The sequence below is a fragment of the Aethina tumida genome, chromosome 5, assembly GCF_024364675.1.
Source record: "Aethina tumida isolate Nest 87 chromosome 5, icAetTumi1.1, whole genome shotgun sequence".
Lineage (NCBI taxonomy): Eukaryota > Metazoa > Arthropoda > Insecta > Coleoptera > Nitidulidae > Aethina > Aethina tumida.
This window is the reverse complement of record NC_065439.1, coordinates 16,157,634-16,185,553: the sequence shown is the minus strand read 5'-3', so window position 1 is coordinate 16,185,553 and position 27,920 is coordinate 16,157,634. Positions and strand designations below refer to the sequence as shown.

Sequence of the window (27,920 nt, the reverse complement as noted above, 5' to 3'; positions counted from 1 at the left end):
ATTCTTTATTTTAATGTAACTATTATCTTATTATATATTATTATTATATTATATTATTATAGAATAGGACGATATATAAAAATGCTACACGAACATGTTAAAAGATTTTATTGTAAACAAATGTGTTAATAAAACAAAAAATAATCAACATTTGATAAAATTTATAACTAATAAAATGTGTTAATTCTAATCTATATTTTTCGTACTACTCGCAGTCTAAAATTTACTGGTACTGATCTCATCTAAAGTTAGTACGCCGATCAAGTAGTAATTGTTAGGATTAAATCCTTAATTTGACACATCTAAATTTGTCGTTACTTATGTTGTTCCCTAAAACAAACAACACTTGTACAAATGTTATTCCGCCACAGCTCCTTACCCGTAGTAACGCACTGCTTTCATCTTGAACGCGGTTGAATTTTCTTTACATTTGTATGCCAAAACCTGTTTGATCCTACTGATCTCAACCATCGGAAATCTAGTCGCAACATAAGCTGAAATTTTAAATTTAGAATCGCATTTTATTTATTGAAGATGAACATACAAATTATTGCTTGGACTTTTGCTCTGTCTAGTGCCGGCTTCACTGGTCTTTCCACGCTCCCTGCCCTACTCCATCGTTGGCCAGTCACTGAGCAACTTGCAAGTTCCGCCGGACTTTACAAAGAAAATTATTGTTTTCGTAACGCAAATGATTTGGAGACTTTACCTGAATAAAATGGTTGCTAGTCCTCTGGTGAGTTTTCTATAGTCGCTCCATTTGACACTTCGTAATTGATCCTCGCAGATTTCGATGCCCTCGCCCAGTTTTATCTAGAAAGGATATTCTTAGTTTGGTGTCGCATATTTTGAACGCGATATTTACCAGTCTATTTCTCATATCTCCTTCCCGCCTTTCCATCAACCTGTCACTCAAATCCGTGTCTGGCAGATCGAACGGCGTCCAATCTAACCTTCTGCGCCGAAAACGTGCTTAAATAAAACACAAACTAACAGATAATTCAAACTACTAAACCAACGAATAAAAAAAAACAATAAACAGTTTAGATACACGTATATTAAAAGCAACATTTCAATATAAAACCTATCTAAGTGATCTTGCTCCTAAACTGAAACGGATCCAAGTTATTGTTCTTAGTATTGACACAGTGACCGTAATTGTCCTGGAGGACGGCCGAACTCTTAACCAGACCCCTGTTCAGTCCGTCGTGCGAACTTATTATGTGCCTCCTGAGGTACAAGTCCGTTTTGAACGTTTTTTTGCACAGGTGACATTGCACGTAAGTGGGAAAGTGAATCAGTTTCATGTGCTGGCGCAAGTTGGACAGATTGCTGTACACCCGGCCGCACTCCTCGCAAGGTCTCGGGTCCAGAGAGTGCAGCTTTCTAGAGTCCGAGCCTGCAACAAATTTCAATTCATCAGCAATTCATTCTCTCGGAATACGGCCAAGTGTTTTTATTTTCTTTGTATCTCTCTTTCTTATTGTTGAAGTTGCACATAATTTATTTGTCTGAATATATTTAAACATATATTTCGTTAAAGCTTTGAGGGACAAAGAATAAAATTGTGCAACGTCAAGCCAACATAAATCTCGATTCAGTTTTCCACTTATCGGTGACAATACTATTTGATACACTGTTTATTTCTCTTTGGTTTATTGTTGAAATTGCACAACCTTTTCTGATCTGGTGAAGCAAATAGTTTTTTTTTTAAAGTGTGAATAAAATTGTGCAACATCAAGCCATCATCAATGTTGATTCAGTTTCCACTTATTCTCAACAATTTTATTAGGAACACACCTTGAGACGGTCCATCCTGACTCAAATCCTTGTTGTAATTCGTTGCTTGCGGGATAATCTCCATGCCTCCTGCAAGTCAAGTTCAGAAATGACAAACCCCTAATGACAAGTTGCCTTAACTCACCAGGTAGTTCAGTTACATCATTCGACGTATAAAAATTGGGCATATTGTCTAGATGGTCGTCTTCATCGCCGTCGGTTAGATAATCGGGCAGTTCCTCTTTGGGTTGTATGGAAGCTTTATCCAGCTGGCTTCTCTCCTGTTGCTGCATCGCGAACGGATTCACCGACATGCTCTCTTCCTTAATCTGCCGCAGACGTGGCAATTCCGCGTCGGATTTGCACGGCCTTTTCGGCGGCGGACTCGAGTGAGCCTCTACAAAAACCACCAATTCAAATACTGCGTGTATGGTATTGTGTGGCCGTACCATTTGCCGCAACGTCTTGACTAGATGTGACCGTACTGGAAGAGCTGATCTGGGCGCGACTCTTGGCCTTGTTGGCGAGCCCGCCGTTCGTTTTGATAGAAGACTGGGGATTGAGGTAGAGCTCCTCCTCCTTGGGGAAGTCCGTTTCCGTGTTGTCGGTCAGTCCGCGGATCTTGAGGGACTCGGCGGTGCGCAGGAAGGCGGACAGCTGCGCCTGGGCCACGTTCACCTCTCCCGCGTACATGAACTCCATGAGGGCGACGATGTGGCGCGCCTCCACATCTCGCATGAATATTATCGGATGCGAACACGGATTCGACTGGGGAAAAACTCAGAAACGGTAAGTCTAGTTGCCTAACCGACTAAATGCGACGAAGATTAATTGTTTTCGAAAAGGGAACGGTGGAAATCAATCAATACAGCCAACGATTGGATGAGAAATTACCCAGGGGGTTGATTACCTTGAACAATTCCTTGAAGAATGGGCTGCAGGCGCTCAGCACCACCTTATGCGCCTGTAGACGCTGACCCTCGCAGGCGATCGTCACGTCCGTGAAGTCCTCCTCGTCGCGCAGCGCCTCGAACTGGGATGTGATGTTCGCCTGGAAGTTGTTCCATCTGAGACAGAACTGTTGATCGTCTGCGGTTAATGCCATTGTAGACACGATAAAATTAAAATGCCGCTTGTTTTTGTTGTTGTCAGATCGGTCAGAAGGACCGGGATGAATTTTGAGGGAAGACCATCTCAAAACGTAAAAATAAACTGCCTTTTAATTTTAATCAATATGTGTCTTTCTTTTTGTTTGACCAACTAAGAAAAAGAATTTTCCCTGCTACGGTCTGGGAAAATTAAGAAGTGCGTCTTCACCGTTAAGATTCCTTAAGGTGCTCTTTTTAAGATTATTTTCTTTGCGTATTTTCAATATACTTTTTACGTTTAATTCAACGGTTATTGTTTAATTGGTTTTGTTTAACGTCTTTTTCGGGTAACTTTTACTTATATTCGAGATAATAAAGAAAAACGTAAATACTAACAAGACTGTAGAATTTGTGAACGATTAAAGTGAGTATTTGACTGTTTTTAAAATTTTACATTGTAAAATAATTTGATTTCAGTATAACTTTAAGTTGGTAAACAGATGTTCAATATGAGAGTTCAGCCACTCTCTCATAGATGGCGCCACTATCCAATAAATTTTATTTTATGTGGAATAACATGAAAAATCACAGTGGCAATAATTTTATTTCTATATTTATGGTTAGTAAGGTTGCAAAAATATAAATATACCTGTAAAACAATACAATTAAAGTTTAAAAAAGTTCCTCAGAACTGCCAGAGACATCTGTTGTCGATCTACGACTCCGCGTTATTCGACAATCTTTCAATTCGTTCTTTTGACATCTGCCAGAAATTGGAATGTCTAATGTGCAAGGCCGTTCCGTTAACTGTTTGAAATATGCCTTTAATTAAGTGACAATTTAACGAGAAAACTTAATTAATTGTTGTGCGGTGTGTTGTTGGACGTTGACTCGTTTCACGACTTGGCTTTAGTTACGTTTTTCGCGTGTGATTTTGGGATTATTTCGGCGATGAAAATATGAAATGTCAAAAAGTGAGTAAGGGTTGGTTTTTTGTGTGTTTTTTTCGCTTGGAACGCACATAAAATCAACCAAAATTCGTTAGTTCGGTGGGATTTTTGCATGTGCATGTAACCGTAAAGCTGTCACGAACGTTTCCTTGAAAATTAATTCGTCCAATTTGTTTTAGTGTTTCACGTAAACTAACTCCAATGTTCACGTTTGTTAACAACATTCACGATGTGACTAATGTTAAAAATGAATGTGATTCTTTTGTCCGTTTCTAACAAAAATTATCGAAAATGACCGTTAAAAATACTTCTGTCATTCAACAATAGCAACTGAATTAATCATAAGGTTAACAATACTCGTAACTCGTGTATTGGATATTAATTAGGTCAGTTGTGGTAAATAAACACCAAGATTTTTATGCCAAAATCTGAATGAAATGAATAACATCTTTCGCATTCATTCCCGATACGTTAAATTTATATTAACGCTGCTTTATTTATGTGTATGATGTAATGCAACAGAAAAAACCTAGACGTTACACAAAGTCGTGACCTTTTCAACGATAATTTGCCACAAATCCAGTTTTCGCCAATGCCACAAATTTATCGTTTAAAAAATGGTAATAGACTTGGTTATCTTTTGGGTGACAATATTATTGTTTGCTTGTGGTTCAAAATATGCACACATGAATCATATTTAACAGTATTACATATTTTAGGTTGTTACTAGTTTATTTAGTATTTGGATGGTAACATCAGTATTAATTTAGTTATTTTAGTGTAGAAACGTTCTGTGCATTTCCTCAGTCCTCAGTATAATACTGCATACAATTAATTGATAATTGGTTTTATATTTAAACGTGTAATACGTAAAAACTGATAAAAAACAAATAATGTACACACGTTGTAATTAAAAAGTTTACTTGTTAAGTGAATTAAAATTTCCAATTGGAAATTGTGTTGCAAACTTTATCGCATTTGTTGTTATCTGCTTAAATAAACACGATTTTGTTTAATTTGAAGCAATAATCGAAACCGATGCGTTGCAGTTCCAGTTGAACGTTTCAGCATCCTGTGCCGCGCCTAAAATTTGTATAATCCTTTTTCAGATGTTCAAGAAAATGTTGCGGAAACGCAGGCTGAATCCGTGATACGAATTGTAAAGCTGCACTTACGGTCCCAGATCATATTTTGGTAATATACCTCCCATAACCCATAAAAACGACACAACACAACTGATAACAAACACCAAACTGCACATGCACCATAAATTTGTACAGCATTTCGAACATCACACCGCTCACAACCAAAAAATACACTAATGCCTAAGTCAAACAAAACACCTCGAACCGCGACACTAAACTCGAATGCTACGTTTGCAGGTACGACTCTTGTATACGTGATATAACGCATATAGACATCAAGATTTGAAAGTTATGCTTGGTAAATTTTGCCAATTGTCATCTTAACCTTCGCCGTTAGTTTTGAAATTTAGGATGCAGAAGTTAATTTGTTTATTAGTTTTGTGATCGATGTGGTTTTGTGTGGTGGTTCTATTTTTTTAGAACTCTTCTGTTTTTTTTTTGGGCATTAATTTGCCCCGTTTTTTTTCTGGTAAGATTTATGTAAATACTTGAACCAGTGGTAGACAACTTTCTATTGTGTTTGTATTTTATAGCCGGTTAGTTGGTAGTTTAATAAAACGGTAGAGTTTTAGGGGGCAATTTTCGGTAGATTCACTTAAATTTAATTCAAATTTCAATTTCCCACATCGTGTTTCAGATGAGGGAAGGCCGAACTAGGTGGGACACGTGGAAGGATCAATTATAGTAGGTTGTTCATTTGTTTTAAGACAAGTAGTTCATTGTAAACGGAGGAATTCCGTTTTATCTTAGGACAAAAGTAGAAGAAGTTCAACTTATGTATTGAAAACGTGAATTGTTACTGTGATTTTGTTATTATTTATTTGTATATTTTGTCTCAAATTGGTTTTGGCTGTTACGTGTTTTTCCAGATCAGAGAGAAACTGACTGTCCATGGCTTAATTTTTGTAGAATATTGTTGCTTCAACCGTATTTTTTTTTCTAAAATATCTATACGAAAATGGACTCGGATTATTTTTATTATTTTTTTTTTTTTTTTGACAAACGATGAAAGCTTTTTACAGGAACTACTTTCCTGGAAGTCACCAAAAAACTTAATAACGAGTTAATAAATAAAAGCCAGAAAAAAGTCCACAACTTTTCAAAAAAATTTATAAATATATTTTTCATTTTTTTTGGATAAATCGACTTTTACATTCAGGGAGTCGTTTCATCCCAAAATTGTCGGTATTGAGAGTATCCAAAGTTAAATCAAAAAGTCTGTATTATATATTTGACAAAAAAAGGTTAAATTAGGATGTCATTTACAAATTACAGAAGAGATTTTCTGAAGAATTCTGAAATAATTTAAGAAATACCTTTTTTACTTCACTTTTAGCATGATGGAAATTTTGGCATAAACTGAACAGCCACATATGGTCTAATTAAGTAGCCATGGGAATCTTCAGATTTAACAATAATGAACTTTTATTTATTAGGTCGCCTTGAACTACTGGAATATGCTGAACCGGCTCCAAATGATATTGAAGTATTAAATGAGAGAATAACTAATGCTGTAAATTCCACACCGATAGCAGAAATTCTGATTGTAGAATTTCAGACGAAGATATAAGAGATATTGGTGCAAATTATAATGAATAATTTTTTTTTTCATTAGTCACAGTTCAAAATCAGGAACAGTTTCATATAGTGATAGTCAAATCATTATAATAAGAGAAATAATCAACATATTTACAAACATGAAAAACAAATTGTATATTTATAATATCTTACAATATTAATTTTTTATTACCTCTCATTAATTGATCTTTCTATCATTGATTGACGTCAGAGATGAGTACCGAATGAAATATACAAATAAGGATAAATAACAAAATGATTGAAATCATAATCACATTATCATTATTATTTATAATATAAAAGTCCAAAATATATGAAACTCACATAAGGGAATATTTGGACTATGTGGCTGATAAGGTTAATATGTACAATTCCATCAGTCATCAAAATCTTTTTCGAGCTAAAATTTTTTTAATGCTATTTCATCATATTTACCAGCTTCAGCCCATTGGTCAGAATGGCAAGAATTTGTCCATGTTTATAATTCACATTCTGGTGATTTATTCTCCAAACTCCTAATGAGTAAACTAGGTGAATCACCAAAGAATACAAGTTGTGACTGTAACAACAGTTTTTCAAAATTAAGTAAAATGTAAAATATTACATTCTCTCTGTCGAATCTGGAAATATTTGTAATAACCAAAGACATCTAATTGAGATGCATATGAGATAGTCAACCGCTGATATAACAATAACAATTTGTTTTGGTTTTCAACAAACGTGTCATCATCAATTTAGATACAATTAGCGAAAATACAGTTGTGGAATTCTCAGACAATCGATCGCACATGTCCCTTATCTAGTTCCTTTATCGAAAAATCGATAACATCCAAACAACAAAATTTCCTCCCGCTAAAACGGATCGTTTCGGTGTCCGGATGTCGCGTCGTTTATAATTAACACCGTCCGGGTTTGGCTATTTTCGACGTGTTTATCCCCGTGTGACGTGCCATTTTTGGTGACCGTTTGTTCTTTTTTGATTTCTCAGGCACAGTGACGAGTGTTGTTCATCAAGCTGGCAGCCCCGGTGGACCAGAGCGGCGCCGAGCGCGCGCTTCACCACGATCGGAGCACGAGAGATCAGGAAACCCTCACTGGTATGTAGTTTTTTCCATTTTGTTTGCAAACTAACATTACACTATTTTCTTGGTCTTTGTTCGTTTAGTTTAGTCAGAAAGATACCGTTTATCGATGACGGATGTTGATTTAGGTGCGGTGAATCAAAATAAACCTAGTTTACGTTCATGTTTTACGCATTTATTTAAAATTAATGCATTTCTAGGTCATTATGAAGATAATGGTTGTCACATAAATTTAATAATTTAGTTGTATAGAATAGACATTTGTGGTATAAATGGTTATTGGTCAAGATTCATTTGCTAGACACTCACATAAATATTTTCCATTAATCGCTGAGTAACAAAGGATGTAATGTAAACATGTAAACACTCCATATAACAGAGTAATTTGGCTTTATTGTCCACGTTCTTATAGCTTATTTCCTTAGAAATGTTCAACTTAAGTTCGATCCTCATATTCGTATTTTCAATTATCGTGGCAAAACCTTTAGAAATCCAACCAAATTCACCTTCAAATCTCATTGAATGTGCCAACAAACTGGTGGGATCTTACTTAACCCAAAACCAAATTATCGATCCAATAGTGATGACGCATCCAGCTTTAAAGTTATCTTATCCCATCATGATCAACAATGCGTCCCCAAAGATTAGAAAAGTTGACGTCTACGTCTTGCGTTTGGCGCCAGCAAATGTTGAGCCTTGGTTCAAAAAATTCGAAAGGCAACAACACTTCAATCCTCGTGCCCTTTATGTTTTGGACTTGCCCACTCTACCCGATTCAATTTTGCCCATTTTCGTCAAGTACTACGTCTACAAAGTGTTAGCCATCGACCACAGATTGGACGTCCACGACTTCAGTCCTTATGCATTTGAGAACGTGAACGAAAAAGCGTTGGCCTGGCGCAAAATCGGACGCTGTTCCGACGACCTCAACGTATCTTGGCAAGGTATTGAGAATTACCTTCGCAATAACTGTTGTCACCCGTTAGTTTTCTAGATAAACTTCCAAGACAATGGCGCAACACCACGTTACATCTGTTGGCCAAAATGTTGCTGCCCTTCACCCATCACGTCGAAAATCGGTACTCGGGTTTCGAAATGAACATCCTTCAAGTGGCACAACAAAAGTTGGGCTTCAAATTCAACGTTACAAAACAAACAGACCTGTTGTGGGGCGAGAAAGAAAAAGATGGTAGTTATTATTCAGGACTGGGAAGCTTGCAAAGACGGGAATACGACGGAACCGTCGGAGCTTACAGCAACATGCGTGACTTCTCCTTGGACTTCGACATGACCTACGTGTACATTTCCAAGCAGGTTGTGTGGATGACCCCTGCAGCTGAAGTTATGGGTTACGCAACGCGATTCCTGTACATCCTGCCTTGGGACGCGTGGTTGTATTTCTTCGCAACCAGTTTTATCAGTGTTCTCGTGTTCAAAGCGATGAATATTGAGGTGGAGACTGCATGGAATTTCATGTTTAAAGTCTGGCTGGGCGGATCCACGAAACTTTTGCGAAGCTCGTCCTCATATCGTACACTGTTGATCTTCTGGATTTACTTTTGCTTAATTATGTCTACCCTGTTCAAGAACGAGATGATGTACATGTTCACCTCGGTCAAATACTACAAGGAAATCGATACTAAAGACGATTTGTTTGCGTCTGACGCAGATATATCAGTAGTGTCGTTCGTCAGAAACTATTGTCAGGTACACGACGATTTGCGATTTAGGAGGTTCATATCGCGGGCGAAAATCAACGAAAACGTCTCCAAATCCATGGAACTGGTCGCTTCTTCAGGTCACATCAGCGCCTCGTATAAAATCGTTGCTGAGTTCGCCATCGCCAATCAATACTTGGACCAAAACGGATATCCAACTATCCATATTGTGAAGGAGAAGCTACTTGAGATTTACACCAGCTTATCTTTCGTCAAAGGTTATCCCATGTATGGGCAAATTAACGACTTGATATTTAAACTTTTGGACAACGGGTTCATACACTATAGGATCGGGGTTTACACCGAGTACATTAATGGTTTGAAGTACAAAAGTAAGAAACTGAGAGACCATTACAAATTGGGGATGTTGGAGTTACTTTTTTCGTTTAGATTATGGGGTTATGGTATTGTGCTCAGCACTATAACGTTTTTCGTTGAGTTGCTTTATTACAGATTTGTAAATGGTCGAGATAACATCAGATAAAACATGTGATTAGCGTATGCATTTACTTATGTGTATAGAGTTTTGTCATTACCAGTTCATTAATGAGTATTTTTTTGACTGTGACTAATGACTGTCGAGCTTAAATAATTGTTGTGTAACACACTCACACATCATGCACTTTTCCATGACGCTCAAGCTGTTGTTATTGTTTAAGCTTTCTGTTGAAATTGTGACTATGGGAAGCAAATGTAGTTGCTTAGACAACTTAATAAAAAAATACATCAGTCTTAACAAGCTCACAGATTCCATAGTTTTGACAAACTCTATTCTTAATCTGACGCTGCCGGTTGTCGTCCAAAGTCCACCGTACGATCTGGCGTTTAAATATAGACGTGTAGACGTTTACGTCTTAGAACTGGATGCTGAAGATCTTGAGTTTTGGCTAAGGAACGATCGCCAACACTTCAATCCTAGAGCTTTGTTTGTCCTACTTATGGACAACTTCAGTAACACTTTATTGCCTTTGTTCGTTAAGCATCACGTTTACAAGGTGTTGTTGATTTTCAACTTGCAAATCTTCGGTTTTAATCCCTACGTTTTCGAGAATGTGTACGAAGAAGATTTAAGCTGGAGCAAAATAGGGTCGTGCAACTCAGTTTCCTTCTTTGATGTAAGTTTTGTAGGTCACCTTCCTAAAACATGGCGCAACACCACGATGAAAATGCTGGTTAAAGAGGTAACTCCCTTCAGTTTTATATCTAATAATTTGATAACTGGCTTCGAGTACGACATATATAAAACGGTACAGCAAAGGCTAGGTTTCAAAATAAAGACAACGAAACAAACGGACAAACTCTGGGGTGAGAGATTGCCAAACGGCTCCTTTGATGAGGGATTGGGGAGGCTGCAGAGCCACCAACATGATGTGGTTATCGGAGCTTACAGTAACATGGATGATTATTTTATGGATTTCGACATGAGTTACGTTTACATTTCGAAGAAAGTTACTTGGATAGTTCCAACTGCAAAACTTCTAGGGTTTGAAGTCAGGATATATCACATCTTGTCTTGGCAAGTTTGGCTGGTTTTTATCCTGGCAGCTGTTGCTTCCGTTCTTGTTTACAAGATCATGGGGTTGAACGTTTGTGCTATGACTTTCTCTGTGTTTGCGTCGTTGGTCGGCTCCACAATAAAATTAAGAAAGACCACCCTGTCGTTTAGAGCTTTGATGGGCGCTTGGTTGTATTTTTGCCTTATTATTTCCACCATGTTCAGGAACGAGATGGTGTACATGTTCAGTTCCGTCCAGTACGCTCACGAGATAAACACGAAGGAGGATCTCTTTGTTTCTGAAATGGATTTGGTGGTCATACCGTACATTGCGACATACTGTGCCCAACACAACGATCCGAGATACAGACAGTTTATCAAAAGGGCTGTCGTGAATGATAATCCAAATATAATGTGGGATTTGGTGGCCTATGAAGGTCACATCAGTAACGTGTACAAGCTTGTGGCGGAAAGTATTATTGCCAGACGTTACCTGGACAACAACGGTATGCCTTTGATACATATTGTGGAGGAGAAGCTTTTCGAGACCTACACCAGTTTGGTGATGGTCAAAGGTTATCCGATGTATGAACAGATCAACCGATTGATTCTTCTCTTGATGGACAATGGGTTTATTTGGGAAAGGATCAAGTTTTATACCGATTATGCGAATAAGTTGAGGTCGAAGGCGAAGGTTCTCAAGAAACACACTCTGGGTTATGAGCAGTTAAAGTTTGTATTCGGGTTGTGGGTTGAAAGTCTTTTCATCAGTATTTTGGTATTTATCTGTGAAATATTTTATTATAAATGGAGCACTAGAATTTCTTTGTAAATTTTTAAATATGATTAAATTAAAGTACATACAGAGACTATAAGAAAAATGATCAGTTCCAAAACGACCACATTTTTGTTCATGGTTGTGGTGGGTGTTAGGTAGTGTTTTTACCCCATTATCACTACTATGTTGAAGAAGGAGATCGTGTACATGTTCAGTTCTGTTGAGAACAATCATCAGATCAACACCAAGTAGGATTTATATGGTGATGGAAAGTACTATTGCCAGATATATTGTGTTTGATACACCTTGTGGAAAGAAACCAGTGTGGTGATGAGGCCGAAGGCGAAGGTTCTCAAGAAACACACTCTGGGTTATGAGCAGTTAAAGTTTGTATTCGGGTTGTGGGTTGAAAGTCTTTTCATCAGTATTTTGGTATTTATCTGTGAAATATTTTATTATAAATGGAGCACTAGAATTTCTTTGTAAATTTTTAAATATGATTAAATTAAAGTACATACAGAGACTGTAAGAAAAATGATCAGTTCCAAAACGACCACATTTTTGTTCATGGTTGTGGTGGGTGTTAGGTAGTGTTTTTACCCCATTATCACTACTATGTTGAAGAAGGAGATCGTGTACATGTTCAGTTCTGTTGAGAACAATCATCAGATCAACACCAAGTAGGATTTATATGGTGATGGAAAGTACTATTGCCAGATATATTGTGTTTGATACACCTTGTGGAAAGAAACCAGTGTGGTGATGAGGCCGAAGGCGAAGGTTCTCAAGAAACACACTCTGGGTTATGAGCAGTTAAAGTTTGTATTCGGGTTGTGGGTTGAAAGTCTTTTCATCAGTATTTTGGTATTTATCTGTGAAATATTTTATTATAAATGGAGCACTAGAATTTCTTTGTAAATTTTTAAATATGATTAAATTAAAGTACATACAGAGACTGTAAGAAAAATGATCAGTTCCAAAACGACCACATTTTTGTTCATGGTTGTGGTGGGTGTTAGGTAGTGTTTTTACCCCATTATCACTACTATGTTGAAGAAGGAGATCGTGTACATGTTCAGTTCTGTTGAGAACAATCATCAGATCAACACCAAGTAGGATTTATATGGTGATGGAAAGTACTATTGCCAGATATATTGTGTTTGATACACCTTGTGGAAAGAAACCAGTGTGGTGATGAGGCCGAAGGCGAAGGTTCTCAAGAAACACACTCTGGGTTATGAGCAGTTAAAGTTTGTATTCGGGTTGTGGGTTGAAAGTCTTTTCATCAGTATTTTGGTATTTATCTGTGAAATATTTTATTATAAATGGAGCACTAGAATTTCTTTGTAAATTTTTAAATATGATTAAATTAAAGTACATACAGAGACTGTAAGAAAAATGATCAGTTCCAAAACGACCACATTTTTGTTCATGGTTGTGGTGGGTGTTAGGTAGTGTTTTTACCCCATTATCACTACTATGTTGAAGAAGGAGATCGTGTACATGTTCAGTTCTGTTGAGAACAATCATCAGATCAACACCAAGTAGGATTTATATGGTGATGGAAAGTACTATTGCCAGATATATTGTGTTTGATACACCTTGTGGAAAGAAACCAGTGTGGTGATGAGGCCGAAGGCGAAGGTTCTCAAGAAACACACTCTGGGTTATGAGCAGTTAAAGTTTGTATTCGGGTTGTGGGTTGAAAGTCTTTTCATCAGTATTTTGGTATTTATCTGTGAAATATTTTATTATAAATGGAGCACTAGAATTTCTTTGTAAATTTTTAAATATGATTAAATTAAAGTACATACAGAGACTATAAGAAAAATGATCAGTTCCAAAACGACCACATTTTTGTTCATGGTTGTGGTGGGTGTTAGGTAGTGTTTTTACCCCATTATCACTACTATGTTGAAGAAGGAGATCGTGTACATGTTCAGTTCTGTTGAGAACAATCATCAGATCAACACCAAGTAGGATTTATATGGTGATGGAAAGTACTATTGCCAGATATATTGTGTTTGATACACCTTGTGGAAAGAAACCAGTGTGGTGATGAGGCCGAAGGCGAAGGTTCTCAAGAAACACACTCTGGGTTATGAGCAGTTAAAGTTTGTATTCGGGTTGTGGGTTGAAAGTCTTTTCATCAGTATTTTGGTATTTATCTGTGAAATATTTTATTATAAATGGAGCACTAGAATTTCTTTGTAAATTTTTAAATATGATTAAATTAAAGTACATACAGAGACTGTAAGAAAAATGATCAGTTCCAAAACGACCACATTTTTGTTCATGGTTGTGGTGGGTGTTAGGTAGTGTTTTTACCCCATTATCACTACTATGTTGAAGAAGGAGATCGTGTACATGTTCAGTTCTGTTGAGAACAATCATCAGATCAACACCAAGTAGGATTTATATGGTGATGGAAAGTACTATTGCCAGATATATTGTGTTTGATACACCTTGTGGAAAGAAACCAGTGTGGTGATGAGGCCGAAGGCGAAGGTTCTCAAGAAACACACTCTGGGTTATGAGCAGTTAAAGTTTGTATTCGGGTTGTGGGTTGAAAGTCTTTTCATCAGTATTTTGGTATTTATCTGTGAAATATTTTATTATAAATGGAGCACTAGAATTTCTTTGTAAATTTTTAAATATGATTAAATTAAAGTACATACAGAGACTGTAAGAAAAATGATCAGTTCCAAAACGACCACATTTTTGTTCATGGTTGTGGTGGGTGTTAGGTAGTGTTTTTACCCCATTATCACTACTATGTTGAAGAAGGAGATCGTGTACATGTTCAGTTCTGTTGAGAACAATCATGAGATCAACACCAAGTAGGATTTATATGGTGATGGAAAGTACTATAGCCAGATATATTGTGTTTGATACACCTTGTGGAAAGAAACCAGTGTGGTGATGAGGCCGAAGGCGAAGGTTCTCAAGAAACACACTCTGGGTTATGAGCAGTTAAAGTTTGTATTCGGGTTGTGGGTTGAAAGTCTTTTCATCAGTATTTTGGTATTTATCTGTGAAATATTTTATTATAAATGGAGCACTAGAATTTCTTTGTAAATTTTTAAATATGATTAAATTAAAGTACATACAGAGACTATAAGAAAAATGATCAGTTCCAAAACGACCACATTTTTGTTCATGGTTGTGGTGGGTGTTAGGTAGTGTTTTTACCCCATTATCACTACTATGTTGAAGAAGGAGATCGTGTACATGTTCAGTTCTGTTGAGAACAATCATCAGATCAACACCAAGTAGGATTTATATGGTGATGGAAAGTACTATTGCCAGATATATTGTGTTTGATACACCTTGTGGAAAGAAACCAGTGTGGTGATGAGGCCGAAGGCGAAGGTTCTCAAGAAACACACTCTGGGTTATGAGCAGTTAAAGTTTGTATTCGGGTTGTGGGTTGAAAGTCTTTTCATCAGTATTTTGGTATTTATCTGTGAAATATTTTATTATAAATGGAGCACTAGAATTTCTTTGTAAATTTTTAAATATGATTAAATTAAAGTACATACAGAGACTATAAGAAAAATGATCAGTTCCAAAACGACCACATTTTTGTTCATGGTTGTGGTGGGTGTTAGGTAGTGTTTTTACCCCATTATCACTACTATGTTGAAGAAGGAGATCGTGTACATGTTCAGTTCTGTTGAGAACAATCATCAGATCAACACCAAGTAGGATTTATATGGTGATGGAAAGTACTATTGCCAGATATATTGTGTTTGATACACCTTGTGGAAAGAAACCAGTGTGGTGATGAGGCCGAAGGCGAAGGTTCTCAAGAAACACACTCTGGGTTATGAGCAGTTAAAGTTTGTATTCGGGTTGTGGGTTGAAAGTCTTTTCATCAGTATTTTGGTATTTATCTGTGAAATATTTTATTATAAATGGAGCACTAGAATTTCTTTGTAAATTTTTAAATATGATTAAATTAAAGTACATACAGAGACTATAAGAAAAATGATCAGTTCCAAAACGACCACATTTTTGTTCATGGTTGTGGTGGGTGTTAGGTAGTGTTTTTACCCCATTATCACTACTATGTTGAAGAAGGAGATCGTGTACATGTTCAGTTCTGTTGAGAACAATCATCAGATCAACACCAAGTAGGATTTATATGGTGATGGAAAGTACTATTGCCAGATATATTGTGTTTGATACACCTTGTGGAAAGAAACCAGTGTGGTGATGAGGCCGAAGGCGAAGGTTCTCAAGAAACACACTCTGGGTTATGAGCAGTTAAAGTTTGTATTCGGGTTGTGGGTTGAAAGTCTTTTCATCAGTATTTTGGTATTTATCTGTGAAATATTTTATTATAAATGGAGCACTAGAATTTCTTTGTAAATTTTTAAATATGATTAAATTAAAGTACATACAGAGACTATAAGAAAAATGATCAGTTCCAAAACGACCACATTTTTGTTCATGGTTGTGGTGGGTGTTAGGTAGTGTTTTTACCCCATTATCACTACTATGTTGAAGAAGGAGATCGTGTACATGTTCAGTTCTGTTGAGAACAATCATGAGATCAACACCAAGTAGGATTTATATGGTGATGGAAAGTACTATAGCCAGATATATTGTGTTTGATACACCTTGTGGAAAGAAACCAGTGTGGTGATGAGGCCGAAGGCGAAGGTCTCAAGCAACACAGTCTGGGTTATGAGCAGCTGTATTCATCTGTGAAATATTTTATTACAAACTTGATTAAATTGAAATACATATAGAGATGATAAGGAAATATGTTGTTTTTTTATTATTAGTTAGTCATATATGTTGAATTTTTTTAAATTTTGATACGAAAATAATTAATAAGGAGTAAACTGATCCCCATATTATTTTCAATCGGGTTTTTAGTATTATGATTCTAGGTCATATTCTTATCGATCGCATTGGTTTGGCTATAACTATGAGTTATTTTCGCCATTCCATCGATTTTTCCATGCCCAACCTGATTGTGTCAACATGTAATAGGGCATGGCACCGTGCCATTCTATTTAGAAGATTAGTCGGTCCCCAATCGCGACAAGGCCCTCACATTTTTCCTACCTCAATATGTGCGTCGACAAGTGTATAAAATCGGTGTAAAGTGAAAATTCGCACGGCCAATTTGCCACGTTAACGACATGGGCGAGTTTGTGTGATGAGTACGGTACGGACGGAGTAAAAATAAATATTTTACTAATTAATCCTGCGATGTTTCTGAAGTGTAACGCATTTCTAATGCGGTTGTTGCAATCGATTTGGCTGCGGTTGCTTCACAGTTTTTGAAACTATATTAAAGTGTGTTTGAAACAATTAGCACACAGTCACGATTCATTCTTATTAATAATAAGCTGTGTGAACGTTTTAGGAAACGATAAAAGAGTTACTCACTGCGGTTTTCGCCTGATTGTTCCAAAAATAATATTAATAAAATAAAAAGAGTTTTAGTGGTCGCATTTAGAATCTAATATTAGATGTGTGGTGTATTGAACGGAGAAGAATTTTATTTCCAGTATTCATTAATGCCGTCGCGAAAGTAACAACAGGAAGAACGAGCTAGTCGTTTATTTTACGTACACATTACATTTCAAGAGCGTCGTGTGAAGTTCACAGTAATTTACGCGTTCTACGTTAATCATTGTGAAGTTATTTATCGCATTTCTCACAATAGGAAACAATTTTCCACGCCACTAAGAAAAAAAAAATATGTATAATGTAATGTACGCTCATTAATTATTGATGAGGCGAATGTAATCATTACTTTCTACTTTATTAATTTTGTATGTGCTTGTGTACAACTACAAATGGTTCTAAATGGTTTAAATAAAAGTATACAATATGAAATAATCCACTAATGTCGTGATAAAGTTTCTGAATGTTATTCAATCTTTTTTTTTTACTAAAATTTGATCATTAAACTTTTTTTTTAAGTGTCTTCTTACATTATTTTTTAAATTCTAAAATAACTCATTTTTATATTTACTGGGTGATTCACTAACTTATTCAATAGTTTATGAAAAATGAGAAAAGATATAGATTTGAAATTTTTATAGCAATTATAATGGGAAGCTTATCTTCTTATTTATTTTGAACAAAATTTGACGACTTCAACTTTGTTATTTTTAATGGCACACCCTGTATATTTTTGAATTTTTAAATTCTACATAGAGTTTCAAATAAAATGGTTATATCATGTCCTATACATAAACCCAAGAGTTTTTGAGTTAACATTTTTCTGAAACTTTTGACAAATTGATGATCTAACTAAAATGTCAGTAAATTAACTAATTTTGATGCTAGAAAGTTTACGTTTTGCATATGCGTTAATCAAGTATTATCCTATAAGGAGCCTTTATTAGTACTCCTTAATTTTATACGGGGTGTTTAATACTTACATGAAATTTTAACATCAATTGTTTGACAAACTTGTTTTAGCATAATTAAATTGAATATTAAAAAATCTTGATGGTCTAAGCATTCCTTATACATAAAATTAATATTGACATACATTTTACAATAAATATAAAAATCCTATGTGTGCTCATTATTATTATTAATTAATTGATTAATATTTAATTTAAAGAGAAAAATATGTATTTCTTTAATTAATTTAATAAATTAGTATAAAATTTGGGAATACTAATAATGGCTATTTATAGGATGGGCCTTGGTTAACGTATATGCCAAAAATGAATTTCCCAGCATCAGAATAGGTGACTTTATAGACATTTTAGACACAATAATAATAGTTGAAAATCAATTGGGTTTAGATATAGGACGTGGTATAGTCAGTTTATTTGCAATTACATGTAGAATTTAAAAATAATATACAAGGTGTTCCATTAAAAGTAACACGAAACTAAACCGGATATAAAATTTTGTTCAAAATAAGTTAGAAAAGTAGTTAAAGTCAAGTTATAGTTCTTATAAAATTTTCAAATCAGTATTTTCTTCTGTTGTCCATAAACTTCTAAGGTGAAACATCCTGTATAAATTTTGTAGTAAACAATGAAAATAATTCATAACGTTCGTTTTGTTTATTTCAATAATCTTTGAAATTTTATACATTTTAATTATACATAATTTAAATTTGACAATTCTCGGAACCATTTTTGTTTAAAATATTCAGCCGTTTTTAAGTATATTTAATTATTATTTAAGTTATGTTTTAGATATACAATCTTTCTGATTTTCTCCCAACAATCAAAGAAAACAATCGATGGCTATAATAATTAATTGAAACTGTATTTTTATTTAATTTTTTTATTTTTATTTAAACGATGCTTTTAAATGTCTTTTAAATTAAATTTTGACAAAACACATAACTACTTTTTTTCACAGTATTATTCGCATTATACTTTAATTAGCACTTAAATTTTATCATATCTATATAAAATTAAACAAAACTATAAAATTTGATACAATCAACATCACATTAGTTTGACGTAAACGTAGATAAAGTTTTTAATTTGTTCCTGAACCTTTGATATAAAACACAAATCGAAAATTAGATGAACATCAAAAGACACGTGTTTTCGTGACAACAGGAAGTGCGAGTTTAAATTTGGAACGAGGCGAATTTTCGAAAACCTCCTGTATGTATGCAATAACGTTATGGGATTTGTGTTCGTGTGCCGTTTTTCCGGCGTGTGAGCAAAATTCACCGTAAATTATTGAGCAAACTGTATTTCCACATTTCAACGTTTCACGGTTGGTTATTAATTTTAATTGTTTGCGAATCAGCCAAGGTGGCAGATCGACTTTTACATTTAACGTTTTAAAATTCGCTTGGTGTTTTAGTTTATTCAGTTGGGACGGATTCATCGCGGTCGCGACCAGTTGAAATTGATTTGCGGAATTTAAACAGCCTATTAAAGTGTAATTTGTCAATTTAAATTCCTGCTGTGTTTTGTGCTAGGTGTTTTCCTATCAATGACTGGTGTGTTTTGTAGTAAAAATAGGTTCGAACTACTTTTAAGTTAATGGATATATTTCGGGTGGTTTTATAATGGTTTCGAATTAACCTAATGGTTGAAAATACTTAAAAATAAATGGCCACTGAAAGTAATATTAAATTTTATTTATCTACGATATTTTTGTATGACAGGAAATTGCTATTTTAGTCCCTGGTACGTTCTTATACAATCGATCGTCCTGATAGAAAATATTGAATGTTTTCCAATAGTAATTTGCCTATTATTTTTGGCTTGAACATTGGCAAATATTTTCGCGACCTTTGCAAATTCATTAATGGATTTGTTGAGCAAATATTCTCTCTTGCCAAATGTAATAATATATATTTTAGTATTATTTACTTTATTAATAATTATGTATTTATATTTTGATAACAATGTAGACAGTGTTAAAAGAGTTTATGTGTGTATGTCTAAAAAATATAATATTAAAAATTAAAATACTAATTAAAGGCGAAACAAAACTGAAAAACTCAACCAATTTTTTTATCAAGTTTTGTCAAAATTATAAAAAATATAAGTTTATTGATAGAATATTATAATTAAAATATTTATAAATTAAAAACATTATTTCAGTAAACAGTCTATTACAATAAATCGTTGTCGGTACTATTATTAGACGGTCACTACTTATTAATTATTTAATTAGTATAATGCGAAAAATACACTAGTTAAAAATATAAAGTATTGTTTATTATAATATTCTTTTAAATTTTATCCTTTTGAAGCTAAAATTGTGGTCCAAAATTTACATGTTTTTTTTAATCAAATTTTGTCAATTGACAAAATTATTTTAGTTAAAAATTTTTGATATATTGTGTTGTTAACTTTAAATTGTATACATTTTGTTATTACGATTCTGGTCATACATTTGATGTTTTTAATTTTTTAAATTTTGACAATTTGCAGTACTATTTCTGTTAATTTTCAATGATTAAATTTTAATATGAGTGGGTCTTTAACATATAAATTTTATTATTAATTAAATTGATTTAAATATTGTAAAAATAGTAATAACATTTAAAATTAAACTTTTGGCAATTCGCAGAACTGTTTTTGATAATATTTTTTTGCATTACTTTTTAATTAATTAATTGAATAACTTTATATTATTCAATGTCTATTTTTTCGTATAATATTTTAATTAGTATTTAAACTCTAAGATTACTGGTTTTTATTACATGAATTAATTTTTTATTGTTTATTTTAATAATCTTTTTAAATTTTTTTACAATTTGATATTAAAATGTTGGCAATAAATTTGTTATTCAATGTTTTTTAATTATATTTTCGACAATTTATTAAATTATTTTAATTAATTTTTAAGAATATTTTGTGCTATTTGTTTTAATTAGTATTTAAATTGTAATAATAATTATAATTATCATCCTTTAAAAGTGATTTTATTATTGTTTACTTTATTAATCATTTTTTATACATTTTGATATCACAAATTTGTCATATTTATGTTTAAGAATAAACAAATAAAATTTAATTATATTTTGAAAATTCATAAAACTTTACTTAAGTCAATAATCTGTTTAATTTAAACAAATTATTATCCTATAAAAGTGATTTTATTAATGTTTACTTTATTAATCATTTTTTACAAATTTTGATGTTCCAATTTTGACAATTATGTGATTTAATATTTATTTTTAATTATATTTTGAAAATTCATAAAACTTTACTTAAGATACTAATCTATTTAATTTTTATGTATTTTTGAATAAAAAATTTGTCTATAAAGTTGGCTTATTCAATGTTTTTTTAATTTACATTTTGCTATTTTTTCAATGTAATTTTTGAATTAAATTTTAATTAATATTTGAATTCGGATATGATTAGTTTTCAGATGTAAATTTTCTAAATATCTATCTAACGATAAAGGAATGTTTTTTAATTGTATTTTTAACAATTTATTAAATTATTTTTGTTAATTTTTCAGAATATTTTTTGCTTTTTGTTTTAATTAGTATTTAAATTATAATAATCAATGAAAACGATAAATTATCATCCTATAAAAGTTATTTTAATATTGTTTACTTTATTAATCTTTTTTTATATATTTTGATATTACAATTTTAACAATAAATTTATGATATTTAATGTTTATTCTTATTTATATTTTGAAAATTAATAAAACTTTACTTACGTTACTAATCTGTTTAGTTTTTATGTATTTTTGTGGTAATTTTTCAGTGTATTTTTTAATTAAATTTTAATTAATATATAAATTCTAATATGATTAGTATTTAGACGTAAATTTTCTAAATATTATCTAACGATAAAGGAAAACAATCAATAACCATCATATGAAACTGATTTATTATTGTGTACGTTAACAATATTTTTAAATTTTATTTACATACTGTAATATTATTAATAATCCATGAAACATTACAATTAAAATTGTGAATTTTTCTGTATTACATTTTAATTAATATTTAAATTTTAGTATGAGTATGTTTTAATAATAATCATTGAAAATCGATAAACATTGTATAAATAGATTTTATTATTGTTTTCTCTAATGATCTTTTTATATTTTGATGTTAAAATTCAGTTAATACATTTTTATTTAAATGTTGTCAACCCATAAAATTAATTGATTAATTTTTCTCCGTTATTCGCATTATATTTTAATTAGTTTTTAAATTCTAATATGAATATGAGTTTTTAATGATAACCTTTCTAATAACCAAAGAACATAATCGATAATCAAAGTATAAAATTACTTTTTTACCCTACAATATTATATTTTAATTAGTTCTATTATAATGATTAGTTTTTAGGCATGAACTTTCTAATCATCGTCTACTAATCAAAGAGTACAATCGATTACGATCGTATTAATTCGATTAGCAGTTATTAATAGGTATGAAGTAATAAAACGTCGACACTGACCAACTGTCACTTCAACAACGACCACGATCGAATTGAAAAGAAACTTAACACTTGTAAATCGTATTCTCTAACAACTAAAAAACGGTTCTTGCTCCAGTTTTGTGTGTGTGTGTGTGTGTGTGTGCGAACCATATGTTGCAAATTTCACGCGTGTCCCGGTAGCAAAAGTGAAATGCCCCGCGAACAATTCGCCCGTCGACAATCACCGGACGTCGTTCCGCGACGTCCGACAATCGAATTCCATTGATGGGCGACTATCGGTGTTCGGAGATACGGGTACGACCGCGTTTCGAAAATGTGCTGGAGCCCGGCCAAAAGTCGCCAGGACGGTGGCGTCGCGACGCCTAACCAGTGAACGCGGGTTAGTCGCCAGTGTACCGTACAATCGGAACGTACCCCGATTTGTTTTTTATTTCTTAACTGGACACGGGACTGTGCGTTGATTTCGTTTACTTTTTTTTTTTTTTGGACGTGGTGTGTTTATCGTATTTGGTGTGCAGTTATGAGTCACGATGGTCAGGTGTGAGAAGCGCGGGGATGGAGAGGGTGCAGAAGTCGAGGCCCAGGGTCAGGCTGGGCAGGCCGGTCAACATCAAGGATTGGGAGAAGCAGGGCGAGATGCTCTCCAATTGGAACAACGGTAAAGGCTGACGACTGAACGTTTCTGTTTGGTGAAGCAAAATTTAACATTTTCTTTTTGGTGATTTTTGACTGCCTATTATTTTAAATATTCCAAATGAGTAATTCTTTTTATGAAGAATGACGAGTTTAATAGATCAGTTTCACAATACTGTTGTTGCATACTTATTTTTTATCTAACTGTTTTTTAGACTTTTTATGAATTTTTCTAAAATTCATTTATTAAACATTTTGTAACCGTTCAGATTTATGTTTATCATAAAAATAACAATAGACAATAAGAATCATAAGAGTTCAAAGACTTTTCTAATCCTAATTTACATAAAATCTGCAATGAATTAATTAATTTAATATAATCGTATTCATAAAATTCAACAATGAAAAATATATAAAACCAAAAACTTATGAATACTTGATAAATTTTACATTTTTAAATTTAGTAAAAAATACTTACTGAAAAAGTATTCAATAATTTCAGTTTTCAAAAAAAATAATAAAATATTGGTTTCTAATGTAATTAGTTTATATACGTTTCTAAATATTATCTAATGATAAAAGAAAACAATCAATAATCACCACATGAAACTGATTTATTATTGTGTACTTCAATAATATTTTTAAATTTTATATACATAATAATTCATGAAACATTACAATTAAAAATGACTGAAAAAGTTTTCAATAATTTCAGTTTTCAAAAAAATAACATAATATTGGTTTTTAATGTTTTAATGTATCAAAACATTTGTCTATTATTCATAAAAAGATCAAGAAATATATTTTATTATATTTATTATATTATATTTGTTATTTAATTTTTCTAAAATGTTAAAATTTCTAAAGAATCTGATTTCAAATACTAAATTTATTATTTATTAAAAAAGTGTCAATAAACGAAAAGTCGCAAGAATTCAAAGACATTTATAATTCTAATCTATATATAATATAAAAAAATATATATAATTAAATATATATATATATATGTATATATATATATATATATATATATATATATATATATATATTTAGTATTCAATTTTTAATTTATATTATAATAAGCAAAAAATAAATTATATTTTAAACAACATAATTAATAAAACACATTTTTTGGTTGTTTTTACTAAACTTGTTATCTATTTTGCAGTAAATGACAGATGAAATTTTCAAAATATATTTGTAATTATTATAAAAATAACAATATTTTTCCTAATTTATATATGCAAAATTTTGCATAAACAAATTCATAGTTTAAATTATTCATACAAAAATTAGATAACATTTTAAAAAACTAAAAATACTTGTTATAAACATTTTTCAGTTTTATTTTTAATAAAACAATTTTTAATTTACGTTGTAAAACGTTAATTATTTAATAAATAACATAATTAATAAAATATTTTTCTTTGTTGTTTTCACGAAATTTTTATTATCTACTTTTCGCTAAATAACAAAAAAAAAAATTCTATTTGCTTTATAAAACTTATTTTTTGAAAAAAGTTGAAATTTTTAAAATATTTGTTTTAAATAAATATTTTATAAATCATCACATTTTTATTTATTATGAATAATAAGTAAATGAAAAGAAACTCAAAAATTTATAATTAAAATTTTACGTATGTAAAATTTACTATAAAAGTTTTTATAGATTGATTTACTCATACAAAAATTCAATAATGTAAAATATGAGACAAAATTTTAAAAATTTAAAAATACTTGTTATGGACATTTTTTAATTTTCAGCAATAAATAAATTATTTAAATAATATAATTAATAAATTACTTTTTTAGTTGCTTTCGCATAACTTTTGTTATCTATTTGTTGTTAAATGATAGAGAAAATATATAAATTTTATTTTTTTTTATGATAGATTTTTTCCAAAAAGTTGAAATTTCTGAAATGTTTGTATTAAATATATGTTTTAAATGATCAGAGTTTTATTTATCTTAAAAAAGTGACAATGAGTAAACATTTGTTGTTTATGGAGTTTATTAAATAATTTTAGATACAATGTAAAATATCTAAAAATATTAATAAGGGACATTTTTTAGTTTTATGTTTAGTATATTTGATTTTCGAAAAACACTTATTATGGTTGTTTTCACTAAATGAGAGAGAATATATATAAATTTTATTTCGAGTTTTCGAAATGTTTTTATTAAATATGTATTTTTTAAATTATGAGAGTTTTATTTATCATAAACAGTAACATTGAGTAAACATTTGTTGGTTATTTAGGTTATTAAATTATCATTGTCATTTTTTCACCAGAAGCTGAAGAAGGTTATTAAATTATTTTTCTGTAACTTATTTTTTTTTCTACAAATTTGAAATGTCTGAAAAACTCTGATTCAAATACATAATTTATTAAAAAATGATTAACTAATTCATAAATATCTAAATATTTATTTATTTAAGAACAATAAAAACACAAAAATTTAAAGAAATTTAGTTAATTAGTACAAATAATTTTTTTGTACATATTTAGTATAATTCAACAACTTTCTCCGATACGGAATCGCATTTTAGTAAAATCTGATTAATCGCGATTACCCGTTGTCAATTTATAATTGAATAAATTACGTTATTTATAAACGCATTTCAGGTAAAAGTAAATCGTGCCGCTGCACTTTCCACCACGTATTTGGTCATGAGTGCCTCGCACTTGTTTTTTCGTCCGCAAATCGAAGCACCAAACCACAAATCAGATCGTTTCTAACAGTCCAATATCCAGGTCCGTTTTCGAATGCAAATCCCGTCAGAAATTAACTGTTAAATCTGCGAACCGGTACTACCGAATTCCCACCAATGCATTTCCTGCCCGCATAATTTTTGCCGGCCGCGTCAATTTCATCGACACCGCCCTTAGGTCGGGTTAGGAACGTAAAATTTTCCGCACCCTCGCGACGGCACGGGGCCGACGTAGATGGAGCGAGTGCGTGTATTCGCAAGGGAAATGCGTTTTAGGGGTGGAGAGACATCCGACCCCCAGTCATGAGTATACTTTCGACGTGCGACATGGCGCCGCTCCCCTTTAAGCCTTCGCTGTTTCACCATTCGGTAGGTGAAACTGTGCTGTAGTTTTGAACGTGTGATAATCGTGATTAATTTAACGTCCTGTGATTCTGGAAGACTGATTTTTTTAAGGTAACAAATAATTTTATTGTCTGCCTTTGGAGCAGATGTTTTTGTTTGTGGAAAGCAACAATGTTAAATGTCACAATATTTATTGAGAGTATGGGATATTTGAGGAAAAATATTGATCTGTCAACTCATTTTTGAAATATACTAGTTGTGTATACAGGGTGTTAAAGGTAAAATATTAAAAGGGCAATTATAGGGTTCATTTAAGAATAAAACTTTATATAAACTTTTCTAAACTATACTATCTGTGATGTTACACTATACTCCATTCAAACTAGTTACGAAATAATATTTCGGTTACATATTTATTTATTATTATTATTATTATTATTTATTTAATATTAGGGTAAATAATACCAATTATAATTATCTTATTTTTCATACCTTATGTGAATCTACTATAGATATTTTAATGAAATTTGCTTCTGTGAATTGGAAGGCATTTTGATGTACAACATTTTTTAATTTATTCCAGGGAGGTTCAAGCAGGATTTGAACTTAATATTTTTAAAGAAAAATTTGGTATAACACAGCTTTTTTCCATTTAAATTTTCTTATTTGTATCGACAACAAAGTACATTTTTGGTACAATCTCATAATATTCAACTTAATTGGTCACCACTGAATATAACAGAACTCATTGATTTTGTCCATGTTATTGTCAATTATACAGTATGTTAATTATCAATAATACGACAATATAATTGTTTTTAATGGGTTTAGTTAGGTATTTATTAATATTTTAAAAAAAATTAGGGGTCAAAGGTAGAGCAACTATAAATTAAAAAAACCTTCCATATTTTTAGCCTTCCCCCATATTTATCTAGTATTAAATACATTATTTTTAATAACCTCTAAATACCATTTTTTTCATTGATTTCAGTAGCTTTTCAATATAATTATTTGACATTTCTTTTCAATGATTTTGAACTTCTTCATATTAAAATTTGACAGTCTTTTTTCATGGAATTTCATCCCAAAGGTTTTCAATTGGATTGTGGTCTGGGCTTTGTACCGGCCAAGACATTACACATACTTCCTGATAGGATAAATGTAAAATATTAAAAGGGTGATTTTTTTCTTTCTAATATCTATACTCCATTCAAACTTCGTACGAAACATAAATTAAATTAGATTAGAAAATTAGTACAAGTTATAATTGGTATAAAAATTTTAAATCAGTACTTTTTTCCATTGTCCATAAACTTATAATAAATAAGTTAAATGTCACCCTATACCTTTTAATTTTTTTAAATTGGCGCAGTCGATGGGATTTTAATTACTATAAGTAAATTGTGTCACTTACGAAAAATATCTGCAACAGTCAATAAACGCCACATTCCACTATTAATTTTACACCTGTTGTTACTAAACAACTAATCTTAACTTAACTATTGCATTTATGACAATGTGGTATTTTTCTCAACAATCACGACGGAAAAATCGAAGTGTGAGGTCGTTAATTTGGATATCCTACCGTTTAAATGTTTATGCGGTCGATTTAATTACATTTTACATAACGCTGTTTGCATATGAAGTCACCGTCTAATAATAATGTGTTCGAACGTTTCGAACGGATGTATACAAGTACATTTTAAATAAATAAGTTTTTCGCCGTGTATACACATAAC

The 27,920-nt window shown here is 32.0% G+C and overlaps 3 protein-coding genes across 12 annotated transcripts in view; 2 read left to right on the top strand and 1 right to left on the bottom strand.

The window, feature by feature from the left end:
• Positions 1-93: 93 nt before the first annotated feature.
• Positions 94-27,654, bottom strand: LOC109602359 (protein abrupt). 5 transcript variants are annotated; one of them, XM_049968028.1, is made up of 10 exons: positions 27,596-27,654; positions 2,690-2,830; positions 2,229-2,547; positions 1,925-2,176; positions 1,801-1,869; positions 866-972; positions 710-813; positions 545-657; positions 380-494; positions 94-330 (listed from the first exon to the last, which is right to left on the bottom strand). In XM_049968028.1, the coding sequence occupies exons 3-10, from the start codon at positions 2,515-2,517 to the stop codon at positions 315-317; spliced, it is 1,065 nt and encodes a 354-aa protein (XP_049823985.1). In that variant the 5' UTR covers positions 2,518-2,547; positions 2,690-2,830; positions 27,596-27,654; the 3' UTR covers positions 94-314. The 5 variants fall into 5 exon arrangements, with proteins under 5 accessions (XP_049823985.1, XP_049823984.1, XP_019874274.2 ...); XM_049968027.1 differs by lacking the exon at positions 27,596-27,654 and adding an exon at positions 4,993-5,213; XM_020018715.2 differs by lacking the exon at positions 27,596-27,654 and having other exon boundaries at positions 2,690-4,919.
• The window catches only part of LOC109601588 (trafficking kinesin-binding protein milt), a 52,631-nt gene continuing 32,271 nt past the window's right edge, over positions 7,561-27,920 (top strand). For 2 of the 6 annotated variants that reach the window (XM_049968021.1, XM_049968020.1), the window contains exon 1: positions 22,653-23,148. In XM_049968021.1, coding sequence (XP_049823978.1) covers positions 23,046-23,148 — 103 coding nt within the window. In that variant the 5' untranslated portion in view covers positions 22,653-23,045. Of the gene's footprint in view, positions 7,638-22,652; positions 23,149-27,920 lie in introns of those variants that run through there. The other 4 variants (XM_049968024.1, XM_049968022.1, XM_049968025.1 and 1 more) reach the window with 3 other exon arrangements.
• Positions 10,021-11,667, top strand: LOC126265691 (uncharacterized). The gene has a single exon (XM_049967948.1). It carries the CDS (start codon positions 10,021-10,023, stop codon positions 11,665-11,667), a length of 1,647 nt encoding a protein of 548 aa, XP_049823905.1.